At 41.1% G+C, this 13,187-nt stretch overlaps 1 protein-coding gene and 1 pseudogene across 1 annotated transcript; both read left to right on the forward strand.

The window, feature by feature from the left end:
* The first annotated feature begins 18 nt into the window (after positions 1–18).
* On the forward strand, positions 19–10,261 carry pcmtl (l-isoaspartyl protein carboxyl methyltransferase, like). The gene is made up of 9 exons (XM_055864170.1): positions 19–125; positions 415–553; positions 950–1,054; positions 3,112–3,143; positions 3,221–3,325; positions 3,417–3,537; positions 6,166–6,251; positions 9,062–9,231; positions 9,670–10,261. The coding sequence occupies exons 2-9, from the start codon at positions 436–438 to the stop codon at positions 9,680–9,682; spliced, it is 750 nt and encodes a 249-aa protein (XP_055720145.1). The 5' UTR covers positions 19–125; positions 415–435; the 3' UTR covers positions 9,683–10,261.
* Positions 10,262–11,010: 749 nt separating this feature from the next.
* Positions 11,011–13,187, forward strand: LOC129813449 (pseudouridylate synthase RPUSD2-like; annotated as a pseudogene).

Genomic DNA, 13,187 nt, shown 5'->3' on the forward strand with positions numbered 1-13,187 from the left:
CATTGGTTTTCAGTTAAGTAAACCCAAAGTTATTGGTCAGCTATGGTAGTCATTTGTGGGGACCAGGAAGTGTCCTACAACAGTCCAAATGTTGAAGATCGATGGTGGTAGTAGCTACTATCAAGGTACGTTTTCATAATTTGGAAAAGCTTTGCTACTCACGTTAGTGTTACATGTAGTATTTTATGAGTTATGCAAACAATAAACCATCCGTTTTTTGCTGAGTTCGATGGCAAGCTAACAAACTTGATATTGTCGATTGTTATTATAAACGTGTGTGTGTGTGTGTGTGTGTGTGTGTGTGTGTGTGTGTGTGTGAGTGAGGGGGGGGGGGGGGGGGTCGGTCGGTCGGTCTAAGCATACCTTGCAATGGGGTCTTTGTGTGACATTGTGTGTTTTTATTGACATTGTCAGGGAGCTCCACCAGTGTAGGAGATGCAAGCAGTGTTCAGACTGGCTGTAGTGGCAGTCCCTATGGGTGTGCTGCTGTCAAGAACCATGGCATGGATGTCCACTGGAAAGACACACTCAGAACTTATCGACCGCCTGAGAGGTATGAGAGACTGATGTCAGTCCTGGGCTGCGTTCAGCAGGGCACAACGTTGTGGAATGTTCAGATGGAAACATGTTACGTTGACCTGTGGTTCGCAACCTTTTTTGGTTACTGTACCACCAAGTACCCCCTTATGCATTTCACCAGTAGCCTATGGTCTCAAGAGTCTTCTCAAGTACTCAATGGGGATAGGCCAAGCACCCACATGGGTACTACCCCTGGTTGAGAACCACTGATGTAGACCAAACATGCCTCTTTGGCATGTAGAGTAGGAAACATACTATTGCAAGGTGCAAACAGTTTTATTTTTTGCTGTTTATTATTGATGCCCATATCCTGCTAAAAAGCCACGGTGTTCAATAATTGTCTTTGAAAATGTCCTCCTTTACTCCAAAGAACATGGGGTTATCCGCAGTGATCGGGTGTTTGACGCCATGCTTGCCACCGACCGAGGGATCTACTCCAGAGACTACCCCTATGCTGACTCCCCTCAGTCCATAGGTACAGTGCCTAGTGAAATTCTACACATCTAATTTGTTTTCCAAATTAATAAAAAATGGTGTCTTGATTGCGTTTGTCTTTGCACCCAAGAGTTAATACAGTACTTGGTGAAAGCACCTCTGACAGCCATTACAGCTGTGAATCATTTTGAATAAGATTCTACCATCTTAGGGCAAGATACTCTATGTCCATTTTTTTTCTAAAAATTGCTCAAGCTCAGTAAATTTGGATGAGAGTCATTGATGGGAAGCAGTATTTTTAAACATTGTCTCTGATTTTCAAGCAGATTTAAATCAGGACTGAGACTGGACTATTCAGGAACACAAAATTCAAATGCTATTCCAGGGTTAGGTATTAAGAGGACTGAGGCAGGGTTTCCTCTAACTTTTTTTATCTGGGCTTTGATCCATTCATATTTCAACCCTACCAATAACATGATGCTGCCACCACAATACTTGAAAATACAGAGGATCAACAACATTGTGTTCACTCCACATTACTGGGCTGTATGACAAAGTAAAAAGACGGAAGCCTTCGTTAATAAAACAAAAGAAAGACACAACACTGCAATTATTATTATGTTTGGCCTAATTTGAAGTATTGTGGCGTTGGCATCATGTTATGGGTATGCTGGAAGGTTTGTCATGTTCAAGATAAATATGAAAGGAGCAAATCAAGTGAAAAGTACGAGGAAAACCCGCCTCAGTCTTCTGAAAACCTAACCCTAGGGTAGTTTTATTTTTTTTAGCGGGACAAATACAAAAGATGTAATGCCAAAGACACACCCGAATGGCTTTCCAAGAGGTGTTGAGTGTTCCTGGGTGGTCCAGTCTCAGTCTTGACTTAATTTAGCTCGAAAATCAGAGACGAGGTTTCTAATATTGCTGTCGATCAATGATTCCTAACCAAATTTACGGAGCTTGAACAATTTTTACAAAAACAATGTATATACACTGAGTGTACAAAACATTAAGATCACCTTCCTTATATTGAGTTGCTTCAACATTAGGAATTACTTCAGTGTAATTTACATACAAAGTATAGGTTTTAGGACTTCAGAAATATTTTTGTTGTATATCTGCTCATTGATCTGCATTATATACACTGAGTACACCAAACCTTAGGAACACTTTCCTAATATTGAGTTGCACCCCCCCCCCCCCCCCTTTTGCTCATTTTAGTTGCCCCCCCCTCTTTTGCTCTCAGAATAGCATCAATTCGTTGGGGTATCAACTCTACAAGGTGTAGAAAGTATTCTACAGGGATGCTGGCCCATGTTGCTTCCCACAGTTGTGTCTAGTTGGCTGGATATCCTTTGGGTGGTGGATCATTCTTGATACACATGGGAAACAGTTGAGTGTGAAAAATCCAGCAGCATTGCAGTTCTTGACATAAACCGGTGCGCCAGGCACCTACTACCATACCCTGTTCAAAGGCACTTCAATCTTTTGTCTTGCCCATTCACCCTCTGAATGGCACACATACAAAATAATTGTCTCAAGGCTTAAAAATCCTTCTTTAACCTGTCAACTCCCTTTCATCTACACTGATTGAAGTGGATTTAACAAGTGACATCAATAAGGGATCATAGCTTTCACCCGGTCAGTCTGTCAGGTACAAAGCAGGTGTGCTTAATGTTTTGTACACTCAGTTTATGTTACCCTAAGTGTTCTGCAAAGTTGGTAGAATCTTATTCAAAATGATTTACAGCTGTAATGGATGCCAAAGGTGCTTCCACCAAGTATTAACTCCGGGGTGTAAAGACGTACACAATCAAGACGTCTTCGTATAATTATATTTTTCATAATTTCTCTTTCACTTTGAAAATGTGAAGTAGCGTGTGTAGATCTGTAGGGAAAAATGTAATGTATTCCCTTTTTAGATTTAATTTTAAGGCAGAAAAATGTGAAGACTGTGCAAGGGGTGTGTAGACTTACTTCAGTGTAGACTTACTTCAGTTCTGATTAGCATAGAAACCTGTACAAAGTAGCATAATTGACAGTTGAATAGATGTTATCACTACATACAGTACATAATGATCTCCTTTGTTTTCATAGGATTCAAGGCAACAATCAGTGCTCCACACATGGTAAGTTTCTCAGTATAGAACTTGTAGTTTTCTAAGTAGGAAAGATAATGACAGGATGCTGTCCGGTGTTTATTCAGCATGCACATGCCCTGGAGGTGCTAAGTGACAAGCTAATGGACGGGGCATCTGCATTGGATGTGGGATCAGGAAGTGGCTATCTCACAGCGTGCTTTGCAAGGATGGTAAGTTCCAGAATCGATCAGTATGAGTACTTCACAATAATCATATGTGTGATATTTCCTTATAGTCATTTGCTTCTCTTTCCCTTTGTAGGTAGGGCCCTCAGGGAAAGTAGTAGGGATTGAACACATAGATGAGCTGGTCCAAACCTCTGTGAGGAACGTCCGGGCTGACGACCCCGAGCTGCTCTCTTCAGGGCGTATCAGACTTGTCGGTAAGTCTGGTGACTGAAAGGCTATGTATTCAGCTGTATGTTCAGACAACATACAATGCAAATGATATGTCATGTTTTTTGTGAAACAAATAATGAAAGATCGAAATGTTGAGTTGGCAAACTGTATCTAGTCATGATACACTATACGTTTGTATTGGTTTCTGATAAATCTAAGATTTCTTAAAGTGGTGTCATTCCCTATGGGATTAGTGACCTTTCAATGATTTATTGCACAAAAAAAGGCTCAGAAACTGTCACAACACAATAACTGTTAGGTGTCTGAAACATTATAGCAAAGATGCATTTATTGATCACTTGAATAAAGTTCATTGGGACCCGGTACTTAAATGTCTAGATATGGATAAAGCATGGGACTGTTTACAGTGGCTCCATGGAAAGCCATAAGAATTAAACAAAGAACTGAACCTTGGATGAATCAGGAAATCCTTGAGGCCATTAAATCAAGGAATACTGCATTTCCAGAATATAACAGAACCAAAGAGGAAGATGTTTTCACTAGACACAGACCCCTAAGGAACAAAGCTAGTCAGATGATTGAAGATGCCAAAAAAAGCCTATTTTAAAACAGAGTTTGTGAGAATAGGCATAATCCTAGGATGTTGTGGCAGTCCTTAAAACAGTTGGGATATAGATAACAGAAAATGAATTGCAAAAGCGTGGGTATTGAGGTCAATGGAGAAGTCACGTTTGCCAAGGAAGTGGCAGCTGACAATCGCAATACTTTTTTCACAACAGTTTCCTCAAATTTGGTTGAGAAGCTACCTGGTTGTACTGGAGTGTATGCTAGGGTCAGGTCCTAGGCTATTACTCCAAGATGGATGTACAAGCTGATGCCTTTTCCTTTTATAGCAGTGTCTCAGGTTGAAGTTGTTAAGAGTGTCTGAATTAAACTACTCTAAAGCTACAGGCCTCAACAATATCCCTACCAGGTTTTTAAGAGATGTTGCTGAACTTATTGCCCCCTGTGTCACCAGGGAAGGAAGTGGTGATACAGCGTTCCCACGAATACGACACTTGCTCGAGTGATCCCTATCCACAAAAAGGGCAGCAAAACAGACAAGGGCAACCTGTATCTATTTTGAGTGTGATGTCTAAAGATAGAGGAAAATACTAGTAAGAATAAAATGTAATACGAACTACAGTCTGGTTTTAAAAAGTCCCTCTCCACTGACACGTCTATTGTTTTTAACTGACTTAATCAGGAAAGAAGTTGACCAGGGAAATTTCTGTGGAATGGTAATGCTGGATCTGCAGAAGGCGTTTAACATGTTTGACCATAGTATCATGCTCTATAAGTTAAAAGCCCTTGGTTTTAAGAGAATGGCCATTGACTGGGTTGAATCCTATTTAACGGGTAAAGACCAAATGATATATGTTAATGGAAAACATTCTATTGCAAAGGGGATTAGCTGTGGGGTGCCGCAGGGGAGGACCTTGGCACATTTCTCTTCCTACTGTACATTAACGATATGAAATCAGCCTGCTCTTGTAATTAGTTGTATGCGGATGACTATGCTCTACTGGCGTCCCATAAGGACAAAGCCTCAGTAGAAGAGAACCTTAGTGCAGAGTTATCCAATATCACTAAATGGCTTTCAGGTAACAAACTTTCTCTGCATCTTGGAAAAACATTATTTGGTTCCAGAGTAAAGCTTGCAAGTGGGCAACTCAGTGGTTACACCAAAAACCTCAGTCAGCTACTTTGGGTGTGAATTGGATATGTACCTGACTGGTGAGAGACTATGTCCCTGAAGGTTTTAACAAAGAGAAACCAAAAAATAACATTCCTAGCTCGGACCTCAAAATATCTTGATAGTGACACCCTAAGTCTTTAGGGTGTCACTATCAAGATATTTTGAGGTCCGAGCTAGGAATGTTATTTTTTGGTTTCTCTTTGTTAAAACCTTCAGGGACATAGTCTCTCACCTGGCAGGTGCGCAAGTTCAGTGTCACTTTGATTACGCATGGACATCATGGTTCACCAGCATCCCTAAACATCTAATGATCATCTAAGCGACAGACCAGCCAAAACAAGCTGGTACGAGGTGTACTTAAACTCCCCCCGCGTACTCATCTGGAGGTTGAGCATTTTAATCAGCTAGGCTGGCTATCTGTAGAGAAAAGGGTCATATTAAATCAACTTGGTCTGATCCATAGAATTATTACTTACTCAGCCCCCATGTACCTATCGAAATAATTGTACTTATATTAGGGATGTCCACTAATACAACACCAGAGCCAGAGACTCTGTTTTTATATACCGGCACTGTTGAGTGGAACAACCTACCTACCACAGCAACTCAAAGCCAAACCGACCATAACTTCATTTAAGAAGAATGTCAAAAGCTGACTAATGATCGAGCAATTAAAAATAAACATCTGTATGTAATGCCCCAGGCTATGACAATGTCGTCCTGTCTTTTTGTTTTATGTGTAACCAATGTATGCCTAGTAAGAGGACCACAATGAAAATACTTTCTTGTGTTATCATTGATGATTGTAAATGCATGATCCACGTGTGATTGTATTGTTTTAAATTGTCAAATCAATTCTCTCTCTCTCTCCACACACCATAACAATGTTTCATAATATTTGTGTTTTTCTCAGTCGGAGATGGACGGTTAGGCTACCCTGATGGAGCCCCATATGATGCCATTCACGTAGGGGCAGCCGCGCCTACACTCCCTAAAGCTGTAAGGACTTGGCCGATCAATAACTTTCAAGCCAGTGTTTTTATTTTACTGACGACTTGAATTTATCATCAGTAATAGATGCGGTAAAGAGGTGAATTGAACATGAGCGAAACAATGGAATTGCCATGGAAACGTGTGGGGTCTCTTCATTGCCCCTGAGTAAAATTAGGTTACATTTAGGCTATTGTTTATGTGTATTTCACACTATGTTGAGGTAAAAATCTCAGTATGTAGGGCCTCCCGAGTGGCGCAGCGGTCTAAGGCGCTGCATCGCAGTGTTGCGACGCCACTACAGCCTGGGGTTCGATCCCAGGCTGTGTCATTACCTGCCATGACCGGAATTCCTATAGGGCAGCGCACAATTGGCCCAGCGTCGTCCGGGTTAGGGGAGGGTTTAGCCGGGGTGCTTTACTTGGCTCATCGCGTTCTTGTGGTGGGCCGGGCGCCTGCAGGCTGACTCGGTCGTCAGTTGAACGGTGTTTCCTCCGACACATTGGTGCAGCTGTCTTCCGGGTTAAGCGGGCGGGTGTTAAGAAGCGTGGTTTGGCAGGTCATGTTTCGGAGAGCACATGACTCGATCTTCTCCTCTCCCGAGCCCGTTGGGTAGTTACAGAGATGAGACAAGATCGTAATCACGAAATTGGGGAGAAGAATGGGTTAAAAATACTTTGTCTACCACCACCGATTTCTGTATGCTAGCTATACTAACCAGCTTATACGAACAGGAGTTAGCATTTAGCCATTGTATGCAGACAAAACTGCCAAATATATCCAAATCGGACTTACATTGCCTTCAGAAAGTATTCACATGCCTTGACTTTTTCCACATTTTGTTGTGTTACAAAGTGGGATCAAAATGGATTTAATGGTCATTTTTTGTCACCCATCTACACACAATGACGAAGTGAGAGAAAAAAATAGATTTTTTTGCAGATTTATTGAAAATTAAATACAGAAATATAAAATTTACATAAGTATTCACACCCCTGAGTCAATACTTTGTAGAAGCACCTTTGGCAGTGATTATAGCTGTGAGTCGTTCTGGATATGTCTCTAAGAGCTTGCCACACCTGGATTGTGTAACATTTGCTGATTTTATTTTTTTCTAAATTCTTCAAGCTCTGTCAAATTGGTTGTTGATCATTGCTAAACAACCATTTTCAGGTCTTGCCATAGATTTTAAAGCAGATTTAAGTCAAAACTCAGGAACATTCACTGTCTTCTTGGTAAGCAAGTGTAGATTTGGCCTTGTGTTTTAGGTTATTATCCTGCTGAAAGGTGAATTAATCTCCCAGTGTCTGGTGAAAAGCAGACTGAACCATGTTTTCCTCTAGGATTTTGCCTGTGCTTAGCTCCATTCCGTTTCTTTTTATCCTGAAATACTCCCCAGTCCTTAGCATACCCATAACATGATGCAGCCACCACTATGCTTGAAATTATGGAGAGGTACTCAGTAATGTTGTATTGGATTTGCCTCAAACATAACACTTTGTATTCAGGACAAAAAGTTAATTGCTTTGCCACATTTTTTGCAGTATTATTTTAGTGCCTTGGATGCATGTTTTGGAATATTTTTTATTCTGTACAGGCTTCCTTCTTTTCACTCTGTCAATTTGGTTAGTATTGTGGAGTAACTACAATGTTGTTCATCCATCCTCAGTTTTCTCCTATCACAGCCATTAAACTCTGTAACTGTTTTAAAGTCACCATTGGCATCATGGTGAAATCCCAGAGCGGTTTCCTTCCTCTCCGGCAACTGAGTTTGGAAGGACGCCTGTATCTTTGTAGGGGCTGGGTGTATTGATACACCATCCAAAGCCTAATTAATAATTTCACCATGCTCAAAGGGATATTCAGTGTCTGCTTTAAAAAAAAAAAAATATCTACCAATAGGTGCCCTTCTTTTCGAGGGATTGGAAAACATCCCTGGTCTTTGTGGTTGAATCTGTGTTTGAAATTCCCTGCTCATGTTAAACACTATTGTTGCACGCAGAGTAAGCCCATGAACTTATGTAGGCTTGCCATAACAAAGAGGTTGAATATTTATTGACTCAAGACAATTAATTTGTGAAAAATGTAACAAAAAAAACATTCCACTTTGACATTGTGTGTAAGCCCAAAAATCGAAATGTAATACATTTTAAATGCCAGCTGTAACACCACAAAATGTGGAAAAAGTCAAGGGTTGTGAATACTTTACAATACATATAGCATGACAGATTTGACGAATATCCACTTTGTATGTCAGATTTGTTGAATATGCGCCAATCTGGTCAGTGTGTGTCTGTGTTCAATTGACTCCTTTACCGCATCTACAGTACCAGTCAAAGTTTGGCATTCTCAAGAGTGTGCAAAGCTGTCAAAGGCAAAGGGTGACTACTTTGAAGAATCTCAAATATAAAATATGTTTTGATTTGTTTAACACTTTTTTGGTTACTACACGATTCCATATGTCATTTCATAGTTTTGATGTCTTCACTATTATTCTACAATGTAGAAAATGGTAAAAAAATAAAGAAAAACCCTTGAATGAGTAGGTGTGTCCAAACTTTTGACTGGTACTGTATATCGGAGCATCACTACATCGTGACGGCCATTATGTCAGAGCATTATTACAACATTATAGGCATTATGATGTCAAAGCATTACTATATAAATGGCATTAGTATTTCAGAGCATTTTAAATCATTATGGGAATTATATCAGAGCATTATAATGTCATTAACACAAATTTTACAACATTGTCTTTTCACAAGGGAGGGAAAGTAAATGCGTGCATTTTTCTCATCATTTATGCCTTCATTACACAGCTATTGGATCAGTTGAAGCCTGGTGGAAGGCTGGTTTTGCCTGTTGGTCCTGATGGGGGAAGCCAGGTCCTAGAACAGTACGATCGCCAGAGTGATGGCACCTTCATCAGGAAAGCCCTTATGGGGGTGATCTATGTTCCTTTGACTGACAAGCGACGCCAATGGCCTGGGTACGTATACAGACAGACCAGGTGAAAGCTATGATCCCTTATTGATGTCACTTGTTAAATCCACTACAATCAGTGATGAAGGGGAGGAGACTGTTTTAAAGGATTTTTAAGGCCTTTGAGTCAATTGAGACATGGATTGTGTGTGTGTGCCATTCAGAGGGTGAACGGACAAGACAACATATTTAAGTGCCTGTGAACGGGTATGGTAGTAGTTGCCAGACATACCAGTTTGTGTCAAGAACAGCAACGATGCTGGGTTTTTCACGCTCAACAGTTTCCCATGTCTATCAAGAATGGTCCACCACCCAAAGGACGTCCAGCCAACTTGTTGAAGTCAGTTTGTCACCATCACCTGCCATCAGGACCTTACCTTAGTTCATCATCTCACATCTAGAATTATTTCTCCTGAGAGATGTTATTCTGTGTTTCTCTTTCCAGAGGTGAGCTCTGACTGCCGTGTCGTGTGGCTGCCCCTGCAGAAGGTGGCGCTGGTGCTGCAGCTCTTGTGTTCCCTAGATCGCCATCTGTCTGCAGCCTAGCAACACGTCCTATGTGCTTATTGACTAAAACTGAGTTGCAGATGACCGTTGTCCCAGAGGGTTGCCAAGGGCTGTTGGATTAATGGTTGCAATTGGAGTTGTATTCAGAACCTCAAAATACAATGTTTATGTTCCTCACAGATGTCTGGCTGAAAGGTTGGCTTATTTATTATAAGGTTACATCAAATATACGTATGATGTAATTTTACGAAGATGCAACACTCATACAAATTAAGTGATCGGGCTTCACCAACCAATATGAAGATTACATGTCTTGATAAACGGAACAAATTCATAAAAAATAATTCTAATGTCTGACGTGAATCCAAGTAAACATAGTGACCTAAATGACCACAATTCCTCTGTCTTAGTAACAGAAAAACAACCCTTTTTACTTAGCGATGGGAATACATGCACTTTATTTTGAAAAAATTATTGAAATGATTATACGCAAGTGCCATAACCTGTCAATAAAAACATTGTAATGAAAATGCTTGCTTGTTTGTAAATGTATGGGAAATAATGTTGCTTTTTTTAAGACATTGTGGATTGTTTGGTTTTTGATTTTGTTTAACCATCTACAGTATTCACACCCCTTGACTTTTTCCACATTTTGTTGGGTTGCAGACAGAATTTAAAGTGGATAATTTTTTTATATAATATATATTTATTTGAACCTTTTATTTAACTAGGCAAGTCAGTTAAGAACAAATTCTTATTTACAATGATAACCCACTGTTCCCTGGTAGGCTAACTGCCTTGTTCAGGGGCAGAACGACAGATTTTTACCTTGTCAGCTCGGGGAAGCTCCTTGTTTTTGAAAGAAAAGCTAAAAAAAATATCCATTAAAATAACATCAAATTGATCAGAAATACAGTGTAGACATTGTTAATGTTGTAAATGACTATTGTAGCTGGAAACGGCAGATATGTTTTATAATGGAAAATCTACATAGGCGTACAGAGGCCCATTATCAGCAACCATCACTCCTGTGTTCCAATGGCACGTTGTGTTAGCTAATCCAAGTTTATCATTTTAAAAGGGTAATGGATCATTAGAAAACCCTTTTGCAATTATATTAGCACAGCTGAAAACTGTTGTGCTAATTAAAGAAGTAATAAAACTGTCCTTCTTTAGACCAGTTGAGTGTCTGGAGCATCAGCATTTGTGGGTTCGATTACAGGCTCAAAATGTAAAGACCTTTCTTCTGAAACTAGTCAGTCTATTCTTGTTCTGAGAAATGGTTATTCCATGTGAGAAATTACCCAGAAACTGAAGACCTCGTGCAACGCTGTGTACTACTCCCTTCACAGAACAGTGCAAATTGGCTACCCAGAATAGAAAGAGGCGTGGAGGCCCCGGTGCACAACTGAGCAAGAGGACAAGTACATTACAGTGTCTAGTTTACTATTTTGAAGGAGGTCTACGCAAAGTGCACTCACTACTTCGACTTCAAAACGTATTGCAAGGGACGCTGGATTGGGAAAAGTCTTGAGATTTTCAGCAGTGAATTTCCAAGCGGAGCCTTTGGAGTACTACATTAGGGCATCCGACTCAACGAGCCACCAGTGGATGACCTCTCCATAACACTCAGGGTAAGTTATAGTCAGATGAATCATGCTGTAATATAAAATGTGGTATATACAGCCTGAAACTAATGCCTGCCAAATCATGTAAATGTTCCTAACAAGCCAGAATGTTGAAAAAAAATAACATTTAAACTTACTGTACCAGTTTGTCATTTAGCTGCTAGAAATTTGAGACAATATCCACAGGAAACTATTGTTTACCCGACTTTTTCAAGTTGCAATGGTTCGGTTCGGCACCAAGGTAAAGTTAGTTGCCATTACAATGAAAATGGTTTATTCTGAATCGGGAGGATGGAGACCAATCAACACTTTGTAGTGTAGATGTATCTTTTTTTTTTTTTTATTAGACTGAAAATGTGTCTTGTCGAATTTTGCAGGCATTAGTTTCATGCTGTATATACCCATTAATTGTGTATTACAGCCTGATTGAACTTACCAAGTATGATTAATCTGTCTCCTCCCTGTCAATGAATATGTTGGCTTGAATCAGATACAGCAGCCAAACCTTTGATCCTATGTTTTTTGAGTCTGCAGAAAGTCTCCACTCAGACAATGACTTCCTAAGGAAGACAGTGCATCGCCATGAGCCACCTGTAGTCGGATGGCCCTTGGAGATTTTGGAAGATAATGGGGAGGCGTTGGTAGTTGACAAGCCAGCCTCGATGCCAGTCCATCCTTGCGGGCGCGTCCGTCACAACATGGTCATCTTCATCCTGGGAAAGGAACGGGGCATATGTGGCCTTCAAACTGTGAACCGGCTGGATCGCCTCACGTCTGGGGTGCTGCTCTTCGCCCGCACTTTGGAAGTGTCCCAAAAACTGGACGTGTTGGTGCATGAAAGACAGGTCGGACATCCTCAGTCTACCTTATGTTAGTGCAGTTTCCACTTTCAATCGAAAAGGGACATTCGGAATCATATAAACTGCTAAGACTTTTTTTTTTATTCACTTATCCTGGAAATCTGGTTACCAGTGTGGATTGAATGGGCCCTCAAGTATAATCTCTCTCTGACTGAACATAAAATACACTTTGTCAAAGTTTGACATTAGTCACTGATACAGTATGTAATCTTCTACATCTGGAGGAGTACGTCTGTCGAGTGGAGGGGGAGTTCCCAGAGGGCGAGATCATCTGTGAGGATCCTGTCCTGGTGGTTTCCTTCAAGGTGGAACTGTACAGGTTGCATCCTAAAGGCAAGGAATGCCGCACAGTCTTCCAAAGACTCAACTGGAACGGCCACTCCAGTGTAGTGTGCTGCCACCCTCTCACTGGACGCAGTCTCCAGTTCCTGGGCTACCCCATCCTCAACGACCCCATCTACGGCTCTTCTGCTTGGGGTCCCGACAGGGCGAAGGGTGGGCATGAGTGACGACAACCTTCTCAAAGCGATTCTGAAAGAACATCGCTTGAAGACGAGTCTTCATCCCCTAGACATCCCAGATGACCGAATCGGACAGGTGAGCAATGCGCAGTCTGACGTCTATGGCAAAGATGCTCAGACATCTCAGCCAGAGCTGTTGCCACAGGTTTGCAATTCTGTTTTAAGTGACTAAACAGAGTGCAAATCAGTTCCACAGCAGTCCAGCCACACCTGTTGCGTTACCCAGACCATCTGAAGAAAATGGGGATCAAACAAAGTCCACAGAATCTTCTTACTCAGCTTCTACAAACACGAGGTACCCTCTATGCAGTGATTGTACGTCCAGACCCCACTGAGAAGGAGCTCATCATGTACCTCCATGCATTGCGCTATACAGGACCAGACTTTGAATATTCAACTCGCCTACCTGACTGGGCCAAGGATGACTGGAAGAAGGCACTACAATGA

This window comes from Salvelinus fontinalis, chromosome 16, assembly GCF_029448725.1.
Source record: "Salvelinus fontinalis isolate EN_2023a chromosome 16, ASM2944872v1, whole genome shotgun sequence".
NCBI lineage: Eukaryota > Metazoa > Chordata > Actinopteri > Salmoniformes > Salmonidae > Salvelinus > Salvelinus fontinalis.